The following is a 15,690-nucleotide window of genomic DNA, read 5'->3' on the forward strand; positions in this document are numbered from 1 at the left end:
GATGGTTCCAGGTCCCAGGAAATGCAGGGCACGTTGCTGAACCTTGTCCAGCTGGGCCATGTTAGTTGCGGCTGCGCTCGACCAGGCCAGTGGGGCATATTCAAGTAGGGGTCGCACGAATCCCTTGTAGACCGTCACTCGACCATGGTCGTCCAGGATGGGTGCTGCCTTTCGTAGGAAACCCAGCCTTTGGGAGGCGCGCAGTGCAACACTGCGAGTGTGCGCTCTGTAGGAGAGAGTAGGGTCGAGCATGACTCCCAGCAGCTTCAGGGTATCTGTCTCCTGGAGTGCTTCACCTCCAAAGGTGACTGGTGGAGTGCAGGGGGGAACGTGCTTGCGATGTAGAGTCATGCGCTGTGTCTTGGCTGGCTCAAAACAGATACGCCACCAGTGGCGTGTCCAGGATTTGGCTGAGGGGGGGTTGCGGCTGGGATCAAGGCGGGATGGGGTGGGGGTAGATGACATCATGCTACTGTCCCAGATCAGCCATTTTGAAAACCAATGTCAAGAAGCTCCTCCTGTAGCCCCTTCTTCGACAGTTATTCACCCGAACGGCCCCAGAGACTGTTCCGGAGGATCAGCGCACCACACGGGGACAAGTGTCGAACTTGCTTCAAGTTCCCTTTCTCCGTGGGACTGCCGCGTACGATCGAGCATGATGTTTTGGGGAAGCATTCTCTGGAACGCTCTCCCCTCTGATTTTAGGGTGATACGTGTCCCTGGTCCCTTCCGAAAAGCTCTTTCTGCCATTGATATACTTACTTTGTCCTCGTTAAACTTTTATTATCTGCCATAAATTCCAACCTTCTCATCTATCAATCATTTGTGCATGCATGTCTATAAAATCAACCACGTGTTCTTGACTCCATGAGATTGTCCTTCAATTCTTTGACTCCATGAAATTATTGTCTTTCTATTTCTGACTCCATGAAATTGTTCTTGATATAAATTTTTCCCTTTCTTCTTTTGGTCCTTTCTGTCTTATAAGTTATATTATTATTATTATCATTTCTTGTTTTCCCTTGCATATCATCCCTTCATCATTCTGTGAGAACCTGTCCTATGGGCAGGTGAGAAGGCATCTCTGCCTGTTCCGGCATTTGGTGAAGTAAAATAAACAACAACAACAACAACAACAACAACAACAACAACAACAACAACAACAACAACAACAACAACAACAACAACAACAACAACAACAACAACAACAACAACAACAACAACAACAACAACAACAACAACAACAACAACAACAACAACAACAACAACAACAACAACAACAACAACAACAACAACAACAACAACAACAACAACAACAACAACAACAACAACAACAACAACAACAACAACAACAACAACAACAACAACAACAACAACAACAACAACAACAACAACAACAACAACAACAACAACAACAACAACAACAACAACAACAACAACAACAACAACAACAACAACAACAACAACAACAACAACAACAACAACAACAACAACAAGCCGTAAATCTCACACACCACGAGCAGTATTTCTGTACACGCAGCAACAAAATGTACATTGTAAACTTCAAATTTGCGAGTCCAACAATTTCTCACCGCTCTCAAAGTATCCTTTACATAGGCAGCGGTACTTGTCACTGTGCGCTGTTCTTTATGTTCTGGCTGCTCGCTGACAACAGGTTCTTCCACGTCTGGCGGAGTTTGACTGTCAGTCCGCTCCGAAAGTTCAACTGGATTGTCTGGAATAACAGCGACTTCATCACTCCCACTGTTTTTCCTGTTGGAGCGGCAGCAGGAGTTGCGCCGCCACAGGAACGCTTTACAAAAATTCCAGGCTCTGCTGGCTAGAGCTTGGCCTTTTGGGATGTCCCTGAGACATCGAAGAAAAGCCTTCGAGTCAACCAAAACACGATTCGAACGAGGATGATCGCCTGAGCCCTCGGCATTCGAATCGTGTTTTGGTTGACTCGATCGAAGACTTTTCTTCGATGTTTGTACCGTTGAAGACGCGTCGAGCGCGTCCCAGCAGGGATCACACTGTACAACAGTACACAGTCAGGTCACCGTGTTTCTGTAGCCGTGCATGCTCACTGTACGTAGACTCTACTCTAGCTCTGTAGACTGTACAGTGTACTGTAGTCTGTAGTGTGTACAATCAACACCAGCTCGAGCACCGCACCGTGCAACCGCTTTTGGACAATCGTTTCAGGCCGCGCGCGCCCCGAGCCTAGTCTAGCTCGACCTGGCGCGCGCCCTGTATTATTTTTCGAAACCTAGGTCGAAATTTTTGAGGGGGGGGCGCGCGCCCCCCGCGCCCCCCCCTAAACCCGCCACTGGCCACTTGCGGCCCCACTCCTCAAGACTGTTGAGGGACCCTTGGAGGGAGGCGGTGGACTGTTGGAGATCGTCCGTTGGCTGTACTAAGCTGTAGAGTGTGGTGTCGTCTGCAAAGCTGCTCAGCTGCGTTCCTGGAGTTAAACATTGTTCAATGTCACAGGTGTATAGAAGGAAGAGGCTGGGTCCTAGGATGCTGCCTTGGGGGACACCAGCCTGGATGGGTTGAGCATCTGACGTCTGGCCTCCAACCACAACGCGGATGTTTCGGTTGGTGAGGTAGTCCTGTAGCCATACAAGCAGGCGTCCGTCGACGCCGGCCTGCTTTGCTTTGTACAGCACTCCTGTGTGCGATACCCGGTCAAACGCACCGGCAATATCCACGGCGAGGACCTGGACACAACCGCCAGTACTTATGGTGTGGACCCATTCATGTTGGAGAGCCGTTAAGATATCTGCGGTTCCTCTACCACGTCGGAATCCAAACTGGCTGTTTGGCAACACCTCATGCTTCTCTAGGTAGTTAACCAGTTGCGTGTTTACAATGCCCTCCATGACTTTCGACATGATCGTTAGCAGTGATATTGGTCGGTAGTTAGATGCCAAAGATCTGGAGGACCGTTTATGAACTGGGACTACATGGGCAAGTTTCCATGCCCCAGGTTGCACACCGGCTAAGAAGCAGAGGGCGAAGAGCTTTGCCAGTGGGTCTGCAAGTTCAGATGAGCACATCTTGAGCACACGAGCAGAGATGCCATCCTCTTCCAAGTGCAGGTACACGAGTGTACTTGTCACATGCACAAGTAGTTCTACCATTTGACATAACATTACATAACAGAACAAGCAGTACTGTTCCAACTTTCCAATGACAGAGACAAGTGGCATACGGGACGCATTTTCGCATTTTCACACTTACTGTGCATAGTATGTACACAATATAGGAAAAACGAATAGCCAGCTAGCAATTGACCTATGCTGCCAATACTTTTTACAATAATTTCACCTTGATGTCCACACTTGGAAGAGTGCCAAAGAGATGACTGTAGTACCGCGCTGATTCATGGGAAACATGAAATGGCACCCTGTGAGCGAATCATGGAGAAGGCAACAGCATTGAAAGGGTGGCATCTGCAAATGCGCCCCAGGTCTCCCCTGAGGGGAGATGATGCAGTCGCCTGTTCTCTGTCTGAGACGGTCATGCCTGCACTAGTAATGTTGCCTGCGCTACGAATTGGGAGCTGATTTAGTATCTCGATTTGTATGTACTTGTACAATCATGAAGGTTGTTTTCATCGGTGATACCCTGACTCAGACGTACTCTTTTATGAACCATTGTCCTCGCTGATTTACTTAATGTTGAATTGAAATACCATGTCGTGTGATGAGGATGGTACGTGTATGCACGTAGGCCTGGAGAAAATACACTCAGACTTCATACCATACAATGTGATTAACAGCATTGTACATAATTCGTACGGACAGGTTGGCACAAAGATCCAACAGTAAAGCATTATTTGCATCCGGTGATGTGAAGCGACATCACCCCTAGGCCCTATGCCTACTAGTACTACTACCAGCGGCACGTGAACTCTTTCATTGATTATGATGTTAAAATAATTAAAAGAACTCGAAACAATAGGCTGGCACCATCACTGGCACTGGAATGCGGCCGGATACATGATTGTGTATATGAGCGACAAAGAGATCGAAATGCCGCAGCCGGATTACTAGTATCGCAGTAGGGCTTGTGGCGTGGAGCGTGTATGATTGTCATGCCGGGAGTTCATCAGTAACAACATCAGAACATAGCACATGTATTATGCACTCAGGACGTATTTTGTTGGGTCCAGGTTGCACGCGATGGCTAAGACACGCAAAGGACACCGAGCTCTTCACGTCTGTTGGCCACGGAGGCCCGGACACCATCAACCATCACCAACCAAAGACCATCGGCAAACGGTTCGGTCGGCTTTATATTCAACTGTTCGTAATCTTCGCGCTAAGTGAATCTCCGAAAGCGGAGCCATGCGCTTTGAGCAAGAGAGCTGGTGATAGATGTTTCCATATACACCGTTAGTGCCGTCTTCGCCAAATTTTCAGCCATGAGGTTGGCTTTGACATTAACTGCAATACTGGTGGCTGTCTGTGTTCTGGAAGCTGCTCGTGCTCATCCGGGGCCAAAATCTCCAGGCGGTGGACCAGGCCGCGGACCAGGTCGTGACCCTAAACCGACTCGTCGTCCGGTACGTATTTTGCTTGGCGTAAAGTTAAGAGTCTGTAGTATACACATTAGAAATGTTAGTATGTTATGTCCTCTTTTTCAATTATTATTGAACGTCAGTGCAAAGCCGTGGACATTATGCTCAGGACAATTAGAAGAACTCTTATGGGACATACAATGTACATGTACATGTATTCCCATTACCTGGTCTTGGGTGCCAGGAAAGTGTACTTAGCATCCGAGATACTTCTTATCCGAGCATACTTGTGCTTCAGTATACATGTACATGTACATGTAGATAAATACACCCGTGCTCGAGGTAATGCCTGTAGATCTACTAAAGCTTGAATACTAGTAACGCCTGCTCAGCGTCATTCGGATCAACTGCATGTTCTCATTGAGATTATACAACGTATCCTATCCAACCTGTGTTTCACACAAACACGGTAGTACACGATAGTGTGATGCAATATGACAGGTACATGTACATGTAAGTCATGGGAATAGAAACAGCTAGCGGGTAGGTAGAATAGGCACTACATGTATGTGGTGTGTGCACTATGCAGCCATAATGCTGTTACCACCAATAGAATAAAATCAACAAAAACATGGCAGTCGTGAGTCAGTCAAGTGAGAATTAAGTCGGCAGGAAAACCGCGACGTCCCATGTAGGGAGCAACACACTCTTCCCCTACTATCGCCGAAGTCGCACCAACCTCTTCTTCAACAAAAACAGTTCGCGATAAAGTAATTACTTATCTCCCTGGGAGTTTACTTTCTCTTGTCACTCGTCTGCTACAGTCTTAAAACTGCAAACTAACTTTAAGCTCCGAGCCACTAGTTTTAGTACTCAAGAATTCCGCAAAGCAGGTTTCGAGCTTTTACCTCAAGTGACGTAAGCTAGAACCAATGCAACCTGCTACTTATAAGTACTTGAATTACTAAACTGCCACATCATATACGTCATGTACATGTACAAACGCTATGGTGATAAGAAGAAACAGAATCAACTCAAGCCTCCAGAGGCAAGCCGTTTTTAATGCCGGTAATTAATTTGAGGTCAATGAGCCACTTCCGCGTTGTAATGCTTCACAGTTGCGGACTCAGCGGAGCCCAGCCGCGGTAGCGCAGGTGGATGATTGGGCTCTTGATGTGGAACGTGTGTTCCAACTAAAGTATTGATGATCCCAGTAGTCATTCATTTTTGTCTTCAGCAAGACGAGTGCCGCACACAAAGACAACTAAGTTACATGAATTGAAAATACTGAAGTACATTGTACTATTTTTGAAGGCAGTACACATTGATCTGGGGTCACAGGGCACCAGCCAACTGTAATTCAAAAGTGTTTACAACTTTACATGGTACATCAGGAGTGGAATTCGCAATGGATGGGACAGAAGCGGAACGCATTGTTGTGCTCACATACATGTAATTGTATCACAACGCGTGCTGTGGTATTATGATCAGTAGCAGTTAGTAGTAGTAGAGCAGTAGAGTATATAATGTTTTTAAATAAAAAAAATGTAGAGCATATCACAATTTCTCCGTCATTCGACCACAAACCAGTATTTTGTGGAACGGTTAGAAACCTTTTTCATAAGCTCTCATCGTCTACATGTGATCGGACTGGACCTTGGCTCAGAATCTGAGCTCATTCTAATATGCTTTTTAAAACGTTTAACTGTTTTTTTTTGCTCAACACTCACACTTTCGCACGGAAGATTTGCAATTGACCTATTGCATTTTTGACTGCTCTCGTTGTGCAGGGATTCGGGCCGCTCAGAAGAGTCAAGAGAGCCAAAAAGTACTTCGGCAAGCTGTGTCAGTCTGAGAACGACTGCAGGCGTCGCCATTGCTGTGTGCGAGACGTGAACGTGGCTAGGGATGGCAGTGTGGCTTTCAGCAAGAAAGGTGAATGCGTGCCCGTACGCCTGCTGACAAACAGGAGGAGGTTCAGACTGAAAGTACTGGATCTCGGGGCCAGGTTCAAACCTGACTTCGCCCTGGAAAGAGCTGTATCCAGGCCGCCCGGGGCCGACCTCCTATTTATCTGTCCAGCATTTTCACTAGAAGAATTCCGATGGCGACCGCGCCCTCCTCCAAAGAAAAGGGGCCTGAAGTATGGCAGGAGAGGCGTCAGTGCTTATTCTTTGCTTCCTGATGTGCTGGGACCGGATGTAGCCATTGCCCGAATTCGGAGACGCCGTCGACCTTGTTTCAGCCCTGGACCAAGAGCAGGCCCAGGTTCTGGCGACCAACCGGACTCTGGCTTAGGATCTGGCGGCTCTGGCTTCGGTTCTGGTTCTGGCTTCGGATCTGGCTTCGGCAATGGACCGTTTCCTGGGTCAGGACCTGGACCTTGTCGCAGCCCTGGGCGTGGACCTGGAGGTGGACCCGGGCCAGGACGTGGGCCAGGACGTGGACCTGGCGGTGGACCTGGACGTGGTCCCGGATTCGGCCCTGGGCCTGGATTCGGCCCTGGATTTGGATCTGGGTTAGGATCCGGATCTGGTGAGGGGCCTGGACCTGGACGTGGACCAGGATATGGACCAGGACGTGGACGTGGCCCTGGACCTGGATTCGACCATGGACCTGGATTCGGCCATGGACCTGGATTCGGCCCTGGCGCTGGGTTGGGATCTGGATCTGGTGCAGGACCTGGACCTGGTGCAGGATATGGGCCGGGACCAGGTCGTGGGCCGGGTCGAGGACCGGGAGGTGGACAGGGAGGCGGACCAGGACGTGGACCGGGAAGTGGACCTGGAGGTGGACAGGGAGGTGGACAGGGAGGTGGACCGGGACGTGGACCTGGAGGTGGACCTGGCCCTGGCCCTGGAGCTGGACCTGGGTCTGGAGCTGCTGGATCTGGGTCTGGCCCCGGACCAGGCCTTGGAGCGGGTTCCGGCTCAGGTGCTGGTCAAACACCATCCGGTTAATTAAACGTATGGCCCAAAATTGTGATTGTCGCTTCCAGTAGGACTTTGATGAATCAGGCGGATAAGACTGATGAACTATAGTGAATAGTGATGGTGTCCTGGCATTGTGAACTATTGTGATCACGTTTTGTATCTATTGAGAACATACACATACATGTAATTTTAAACTCTTCAAGTAAGTTCCTTGCAAGTCCGGCCACAAGATTGCACATGGAGCTGTGCTTGCTGGAGTTCTTTGAAAGCATAATTTTTTATGCTCGTGGCCTTTACACATCCCTGCTGCCGGACTCATTAGGTGCATGCACGCAGAGAAGCACTGCACAAAGCCCAACCATGTTTCCTACCAACTTATATAATGTACTTGTAATAATGTAATGCAGATTGAGTAATAATGCAATTACTATTCTATTATGGTGTAATAGACTCCAGTGCCCTGTTTCCAAGACCCCCAATTCTCATACCCCACCCGTTTTACGCCAGGGACGTCAATGTACGCGACATGTATTTCAACTATACTAGTTAGATGTACAATGTACATTGTAAATCGCGTACAGTGTATCTACATGTACCTTCACCCTTTACACTGCTCGCTTCTCGCCTACTTGAAAGCGTGATATCATGTTAGACCACACGACTGGTCTAAGATAGTCATGTTCTGTCACGAGTTTTTCTTTGTTTGGTTGTAGCTGGAGAATGACGGTGAGAAGGCCAGTGCTCTGAGTGAATTCAAGAAAGGATTACAGCATAATGCCAGTAACATTCTGTTAGTATCGCATTGGATTTACTTGGGCCTTCCCAGGAGACCCTAAGGTCTTCTCACATGGTACCTAAAGTACATGTATGCGCTGGGTCAATGGGAATTGGTGGTATGCAATATTTTTTTGTAGAGGGATGCCGAGAGATTTGGGAAGTTGTTGAGTAGAATTGAAAACAAATAACATGTACTTTTAACGGCTCGCTTGGGACTCGGACTGAGTTTTCAGCATCCGTAGGAACCCCACCACCATGCAAAGATCTAAGGCGCAGATGCAGTTACTAAAGCGGTGGGAGGTGAGTAGATCAGCCTACCAGCAAAGTGGGCAAAGACAGAAAACCTCAGTCGCTACGTCCATGCTTCCCTCGTGCCAGGCCACAAGTTAATTGTGGGTCGCAGCACAGTTGGAAAAAATCCTTCCGCTTCCAAGCAGAACTTGAGCCTGGCGCCGTCTGTTTCTCAATCGTGGCCTTAGACCATCCCACTATGCCTGCCTGCATGAGTATAACGTATGTCAGGAAGAGCAGGGAACCTAAAATGGAGCCCCAGGGCTCCATTTTAGGTCCCCTGCTCTTCCTCACATACGTTAATGGCCTCCCCTATGCAATACCCAATATTTCTTTGTTTGCAGATGATACCACTGTCCTTGCTTCCTCCCCATCTCACGCCACCCTGTACCCCAAAGTTCAGACCTGTATCAACGACATTGTTCACTGGATGAGCACTTGGTACCATAAGCCAAATGTGACCAAAACCGAGCTCCTCCTTTTTCCCCTTCCCACAGATCCAGTACCCATCGTCCACTTCCCCGATGATCCCGGTCACCCTATCTCTGTAGCGCCCCACCATAAACACCTTGGCATTGTCATAGATTCCGCCCTCTCCTGGTCTCACCATGCTGATCATGTGTCGTCCAAAGTGTGCCGATCTGTCGGCATAATGTCAAGTCACTTGTCCCATTTGCCCAAAAATTGCCGGCTAAATTTTTATAAATCATACATTCTCCCCCCCCCCCCTTCACGTACGGCTTCCCTGCCTGGTCCACCATTAACAAAACCCACATAGGTAAATTAGAAGTTCTCCATCGCCGTATACTGCGCATCATATTTCGTACTGATCGTTATATCTCAAATCTAGACTTGTATGCTGCTGCATCCACTACCACTCTGCAACACTACCTTGATGCTTCCAAGTGCACCCTGCTCATTTACAGTCCCTTAATTGGTTTTATCCAGGTGGCACCACCCGAAGCTGCGTTCGTCTCCCCTAGCTAGGTCTACCCAATTCGTAAATTCCCCTTTCTTTTCCTCCTACTCCACGTGGCTCCAATTGCCTCCCAGTGTTAGACAAGCTCCAGATATGCCCAAATTCCGTACCCTTGTCAGACAGCACTTCAGTATCTCCCAGTAAACAAAATCACAGTCACCGCTTCCGCTGCATAGCTCGCTGAGCATCCCATTGCTTTGTAAGTTGCTAATCCCTTCCCCCTTTGTGTACGTGCTCCTCGAAATTCTTTTTTCTCTTCTTAAGTGGTTGGTCTCACCCTCTCCTCAATTCAATTGGCTGTCTTGACATGCCACGAGGTGCAGAAATAAATAAATAAATAAAAAACATATGTCGTGCTCGAATTTACATTATTAAATGCTCTGTTACCTTTGGGCAGCAACTGACCTCTAACGTGCTCTAAAAGACAATAGAGAGGTCACGCTTAACGTTTTTTCAATTTCGGACGTGAGAAAAAACGTGGGTTGAAAACTTGAATAGCCTTTTTCAAATTGAGTTGTCCGTCTGTCGCGTTGAAATCTCACGCGTTGCAACGTGAGGAGCGCTATTTTGGCCGTGAGATCTCACGTTCTAATTTTTTTAACTGAAGCGTAAACTCTCAAATGTGCAAGCAACTAGTTACATGTACATGTACATGTAGGATTGGTACCGCAATCTGCATTCATAGCAAGGTTTCTCCTTCCACGTCCGAAGGCGCCTTTTCTTTTTTGATATAATGAAGCAACTCAGAAAAGATACTTTGAAAATATTATTATATTCAAAAAACGAGTGGATACGAAGGCAGTGAAGAACATGGAAGAAAGAAAAAATGTGATATGGAAGAAATGATGAACAAAAAATTGTAATGAAATGTCGGTTCAGCTCGTTCTGAAAATATTATGTTCACAAAGTATCTTCTCTGAGTTGCTTCACTAGTAGGGATAAGCGGATTATACCGGCATAATTTTTGGCATAATCAGATCCTTTTTTTAGAGGGAGCATAAAATTGCATCCGAAAAACAAGGGCAGATGCTCAATGAGGCTGTTGTAATCTTCTATTGAAGGACCATACATAGCGCTTCTTGGCGATTTGGAATAATATTATTTTAGCAGCCACTACAGGACATCTCCCAAAAGTTCAGCGTTTGCTTGTGAATTTGGTATTCCTCTTGCATATTATTGTCTTGTAACTTCCACGAAGCTCCCAGTTCATATAATGAGAATGGTCTGAGTCCTTTTTTCATTGCGATTATCTGTTCTTTGGTCTTTTTGGTGAAGCTTAATAGGCTATTTTCTCGAGCATCCGCTAGAGCATCCGCTAGAGCTTAATCTGGTCATTTCCCGAGCATAATCCGCTTACCCCTATTCACGAGGGCACTGAAGCGTACCGTTGGGCCCAGGGGTCTTTTGTACTAGAAACCGCATACCCATCAAATTCAGATTTACTTCGAAGTATATTATGTACTTCAGTTGCATGATGGTTGATTACGCTGCAGCGTGGTGACGAGGCAGAAGTGAATCCACCGACATTGAGGTCTTGGTTTCTTTGCCAATTCCGCTTTTGAACATCTGTTGTAAATGGCGGGGAGCAATTATGTACGTGTAAAGCTTTTAGTGGTTATTTATCCCGCTTTTGAACATCTGTTGTAAATGGCGGGGAGCAATTATGTACGTGTAAAGCTTTTAGTGGTTATTTATCTTGCCATTCAATTCTAATCTAGAGCCCACATGCGTACAGATCACGGGAACATTTCAAGTTGGCTTTCGGATGCGTGACGGGTTCAGGGATTCGTAATCAGACCACTCCCTGGTTCCGGTACATACAAAAGAAGTACATCTACCTGGCATGTGTACCTGGTACACTTCCAGAAATGCTTGCGAGCATGCAGATAACACGGTAGTGACATTACTATAACTGAAGTATAAGACAGTAACATTAGAACACAGTGGTACAATTCAAGCCATGCTGTCAGCTAGTTCGTGAATGACATTATCCGGAGGACCACTAAAATGCATTGGCAGGAGCAAACTGCTGCGGATCATAACCTGATATGGTAAACTCTGTGCGAGTGGGATGCGTGATCACCTCCGCCTTTTCAGTGCTCTACTTGACAGGCCAATGAAATATGCTGGTCTATGCTACTCAATGGGACAATGGAACTGGCAGATGGACCTAGCCCATGACAACTCTACTCCGAACTCGATCTTGGCTGACCCTTGTGCTGGAGTTCTAGACTAGAGACAGGATAACACGGATCCTTGGTCTAGACCTGAGTAGCCTACACGGCGAGGGCAACATGTTTGTTCTCGCCTTGTAGCCAGCTACAGAGTACCTCACAGGCGCGGTTTCGGGATGGCTGGTAAGTCACATGAGGTGAACACGGGACAAGCACGTTCGGACTATGCATAATATCATAGCGGGACAGCTGTCAAGCAGATAGCCACCTTATAATCAGCCGAGAATTTTTCTTCCATGATAGAGACCAAGAAGCTTCTTCCAGCGTCATTGAACGATTTGTGTGGAAGGCGCAGGAAGAGATATTCCTTTGTCAGCATAGCTCGCAGTATTCTGAACGTACAGAGAACGTACCTTGCGAGTTGAGTCTCCCGCAGTTGACCACCATGAAGGTTTCTCTGATATTTGCAGTTTTGTCCTTGGCACTCTGTGTCATCGATGCTGGAGCAAGGCCAATGAACCCGGTAAGCAGAAGGAACATTAGTCGTTTTGACCCCACGATCAATGCAGATACCTCGGTACATTCTCATTGTTAGGAATGTTACATTCACGGTTAGCTCAGCTAGCCCAGTGTTCATCGGAATGCCATTGCAGCGGTCAAATTATTCTTGCAGTTCACACATGTTTCGAATGACATCACCGTGACCGGACTGCATGCCTGACTGCTACTAATATATACTCCCCATAGTGTTGTGTGAATACTCCACACATTTTTTGCCACCGGCTTTGGCTTGCGACCCTGCCACCTAGAAATGCTAGTCCCTCGTGGACACCAGTATGCAAAGTGTTGTCCACACCACTACTTTTCGCCATTAGTAACCGCAGCTGAACACTTACATGTACATGATTGTAGTACCTGCGTTCACACTTCACAGCCCAGTCAGCAGTGTGATAACCCCCCCCCCCCCCCCTTGCCTTGCCACTTGAGTAGGTGCCCGCAATCCTCTGTGTGTTTTCCTCTTGCGCTTGCTGCAGTTCTGGGTATATTTTGCAGTGATCTGCATGCCCATGTCTCAGTCATTACATGTATGTTGCCTGACGACTGACTTAGACGGTCGTGAAACTCGGAGTGGCAACAGAGATTGTGTAATAATTGATGTGAGCCCTACTGGACTGTGTGTACATGTACATGATCGTTACGTTACATTGTACATCTGTATATCCCGGTACTCTACATACATGTACAATCTAGGGCACACAACCTGCCGGCCTGATCAGAGGGGATTTTTTCCCCGGGGCACAGCCGGGCGGGCATCAAGTGAAATACTGAGGCGGCAGTCAGAAAATAATTATCTTGATTGAATTTGTGCTATACATGTTCTTTGCTTTCTCATGGACTGATTCGCAGAAGCTAGCGCGCCTGCTCAACAGGGTGAACAAGGTTCGGTCATCGACCTGCAAGACGGAGAACGACTGCAATCCTCGCCAGTGCTGCGTCAGGCAAGTGACTGTTGGCGACGAGGGCGAGGTGACATTCAGCAAGAAGGGTAAATGCAAGCCCATCAAGCAGTTGACCGACACGACCAAGTTCACGCTCAGCATCCTGAAGCTTGCAGGCGAGGCCGAGCCCAGTGACGCTCTGACAAATGCTGCAGCGGGACCACCACCCGGAGATAAGCTTCTCATCTGCCCAGCCAACACACTGGAGCAGAGCCGTGAGCGTCGCGCTGCCAAGAAGGGAAAGAAAGGGAAGAAGGCGGCCAAGAAGGCGGCGAGGATGGCAGCCAGGAGGGGTATGGGTAGTGTTGATGCGATGGCAGTGCTCACCGATGTGCTCGCTCCAGATGTTGCCATTGCCACTACCGTAGCTGAGGAACTGACCACCGCTCCGACCGACTCTACTGACACAGACGCAACAGCTCAAGTGCCCGATTTCGGTGGTGCTGTTTCACAGTAGAGTTTTGTGCTGGCTCTTCATCTAATCTAGGTCCTAGGCTATAGTGACTTACATACTTTACCTTTCTGTGATATTGCTCATCATATCCATAAATTCCTACTCTTCTTTAACGTTCTTTCCAAGTACCACATCTTCTTCATAATCTCGCCTTTTTTTCGTGGCTCACACGGAAGCACATCTCATCAATGCCTTACCTAGACATGTCGTTTGCTGTCTACAGCACTAAGCATGTACATGTACATGTATAATTCTTCTCAGGTCTATTAAGTCTGGGTTCAGAGGGTCAAAAAACAAAGTTTCGATTTTCTGTATTTTTTCACTGGCAGCGTCTTGTGTATGGTCCAAAGGGTTTATCCTGAAAATTTGAGCGTAATCGGGTGCTTCCTTCCGGAGATATAGCCGCGCAAAGTCTGCACAATTGTTTTTGAAATACTGAAATATCAGCAAATTTCTACAAAATTTAGGTTTGCACACTATTCCGATTTTTACCGTCAATCTTTGAGCGATTTCATTAAAATTTTCTGGAGCGACTCCTGGTACTCCTCTGCGCTGCAGACTGACAGCCGCGCACGATCTTTGTCACCATGGCAACCAAGATAACTTTTGCGCATGCGCAAATTCAAAAAAATTCAAATTTCGACTCTCATGATCTCAGCTGATCGCTCTGCTGTTGAAACTAGTTACTTTTGGAGTAATTGTTTTGGAGTAATTGTTTCTTGGAGCTAACCCCTTCGTTGGCTACTATGGGGAAGTCTAGAGCCAAGGGAAAGCCCGGACGATCTAAGAAAAGGAAAAGAACGTTCTATTGAGTGTCTCAGGCGCCGAAGGCTCCCTCTGGTGAAATTTCGCCTGCAAAACAAATTCCTGACTTGCCACTGTCTGATGACGACCTTGAAGTGTCAGCTGAAGCCACGTCTTCAAACAGCGATAGTGATGGAAGTGGCGGTGAAGTCGACAGCAGTTCCTCCGACAGTGACTTGGATGAAGAGTGTGAGGAAGGGGCGCATGGATTTCGCCTGATTGATCTCGAGTGCCTTCAGCAGCTTTTGTCAGCTGCAGTTTGTTGCAGTGGCTGTAATGGCGCAGTCACGATCAGCGAATCGCAATGGGGAGGCCTTGCATCATGCCTGGAGCTTTCCTGTGTTAACTGCGGCGACATAGCAAGCGAATTTATGTCCAAGAAGTTCAATCGGGTCTGGGAGGTGAACAGACGAGCAGTATTCGGAATGCGACTGATTGGCCGTGGACGTCAATCAATGGTAAAGCTGGCGGGTGCACTGAATATGCCATCACCTATGAGTCGGTCGACATTTTACAGCCATGCTAAAGGCCTGCATTCCGCGTCCAAGAGCGTCGCTGAGCGTAGCATGACTGAGGCAGCTGAGAAAGCAGTGTCCGCAGCAGATGGGGGTAGCGATATCGCTGCTTCCTATGACGGTACCTGGATGCGCCGAGGATTCGCATCGCTCTTCGGAGCCTTCACTATAATTGCATATGATGTCGGCAAAGTGGTGGACTGCGAAGTGCTTTCAAAGTTTTGCCACAAGTGCACGCACTTGGCGTCTAGAAAAGAGAAGGGAGAGCTAACCAAAGATGACTATGATCGACAGATTGCCGAACACGATTGCTCAGTCAACACCACTGTATCAGCTCCTGCCATGGAGAGTGCAGCCGCCAAGACTCTGTGGGCCAGGTCCTTTGAGAGCCGCAAGCTGAGGTACACCACCTACATTGGTGATGGAGATACCAAGAGTTTTAAGGCTGTGCGTGACGCTTGTCCGTATGGGCCCGAGGTGCCTGTAGTCAAGGAGGAATGTGTCGGCCACGTTCAAAAACGCATCGGTACCAGCCTAAGAAAGCTGAAGAAAAACCTTGCGGGCAAGAAGCTTGCTGATGGGCGCACTATAGGCGGACGTGGTCGCCTCACGGATGCCATGATCGACAAGCTGCAAGCCTACTATGGCATGGCTGTGCGGAACAACAGCGGAGACTTGCAAGCCATGGCCAGGGCCATATGGGCATCCCTCATGCATCGTGCATCCAGCGACAGTA

The 15,690-nt window shown here is 47.8% G+C and overlaps 2 protein-coding genes across 2 annotated transcripts; both read left to right on the forward strand.

Annotated features, from left to right (window-relative positions):
* Positions 1-4,228: 4,228 nt before the first annotated feature.
* LOC135808566 (putative surface protein SACOL0050) lies at positions 4,229-8,069 on the forward strand. The gene is made up of 2 exons (XM_065321780.1): positions 4,229-4,573; positions 6,319-8,069. Exon 2 carries the CDS (start codon positions 7,097-7,099, stop codon positions 7,490-7,492), a length of 396 nt encoding a protein of 131 aa, XP_065177852.1. The 5' UTR covers positions 4,229-4,573; positions 6,319-7,096; the 3' UTR covers positions 7,493-8,069.
* A 3,898-nt stretch (positions 8,070-11,967) lies between these two features.
* On the forward strand, positions 11,968-13,949 carry LOC135808565 (uncharacterized). The gene is made up of 2 exons (XM_065321779.1): positions 11,968-12,205; positions 13,090-13,949. The coding sequence occupies exons 1-2, from the start codon at positions 12,128-12,130 to the stop codon at positions 13,636-13,638; spliced, it is 627 nt and encodes a 208-aa protein (XP_065177851.1). The 5' UTR covers positions 11,968-12,127; the 3' UTR covers positions 13,639-13,949.
* Positions 13,950-15,690: the final 1,741 nt, after the last annotated feature.

This window comes from Sycon ciliatum, chromosome 2, assembly GCF_964019385.1.
Source record: "Sycon ciliatum chromosome 2, ocSycCili1.1, whole genome shotgun sequence".
NCBI lineage: Eukaryota > Metazoa > Porifera > Calcarea > Leucosolenida > Sycettidae > Sycon > Sycon ciliatum.

Coding starts and splice junctions, on each gene's coding strand:
- LOC135808566 (XM_065321780.1), top strand. CDS start 7,097: ATGGACCAGGACGTGGACGTGGCCCTGGACCTGGATTCGACCATGGAC.
- LOC135808565 (XM_065321779.1), top strand. CDS start 12,128: ATGAAGGTTTCTCTGATATTTGCAGTTTTGTCCTTGGCACTCTGTGTC. Junction 12,206..13,089: donor GAGCAAGGCCAATGAACCCG/GTAAGCAGAAGG, acceptor ACTGATTCGCAG/AAGCTAGCGCGCCTGCTCAA.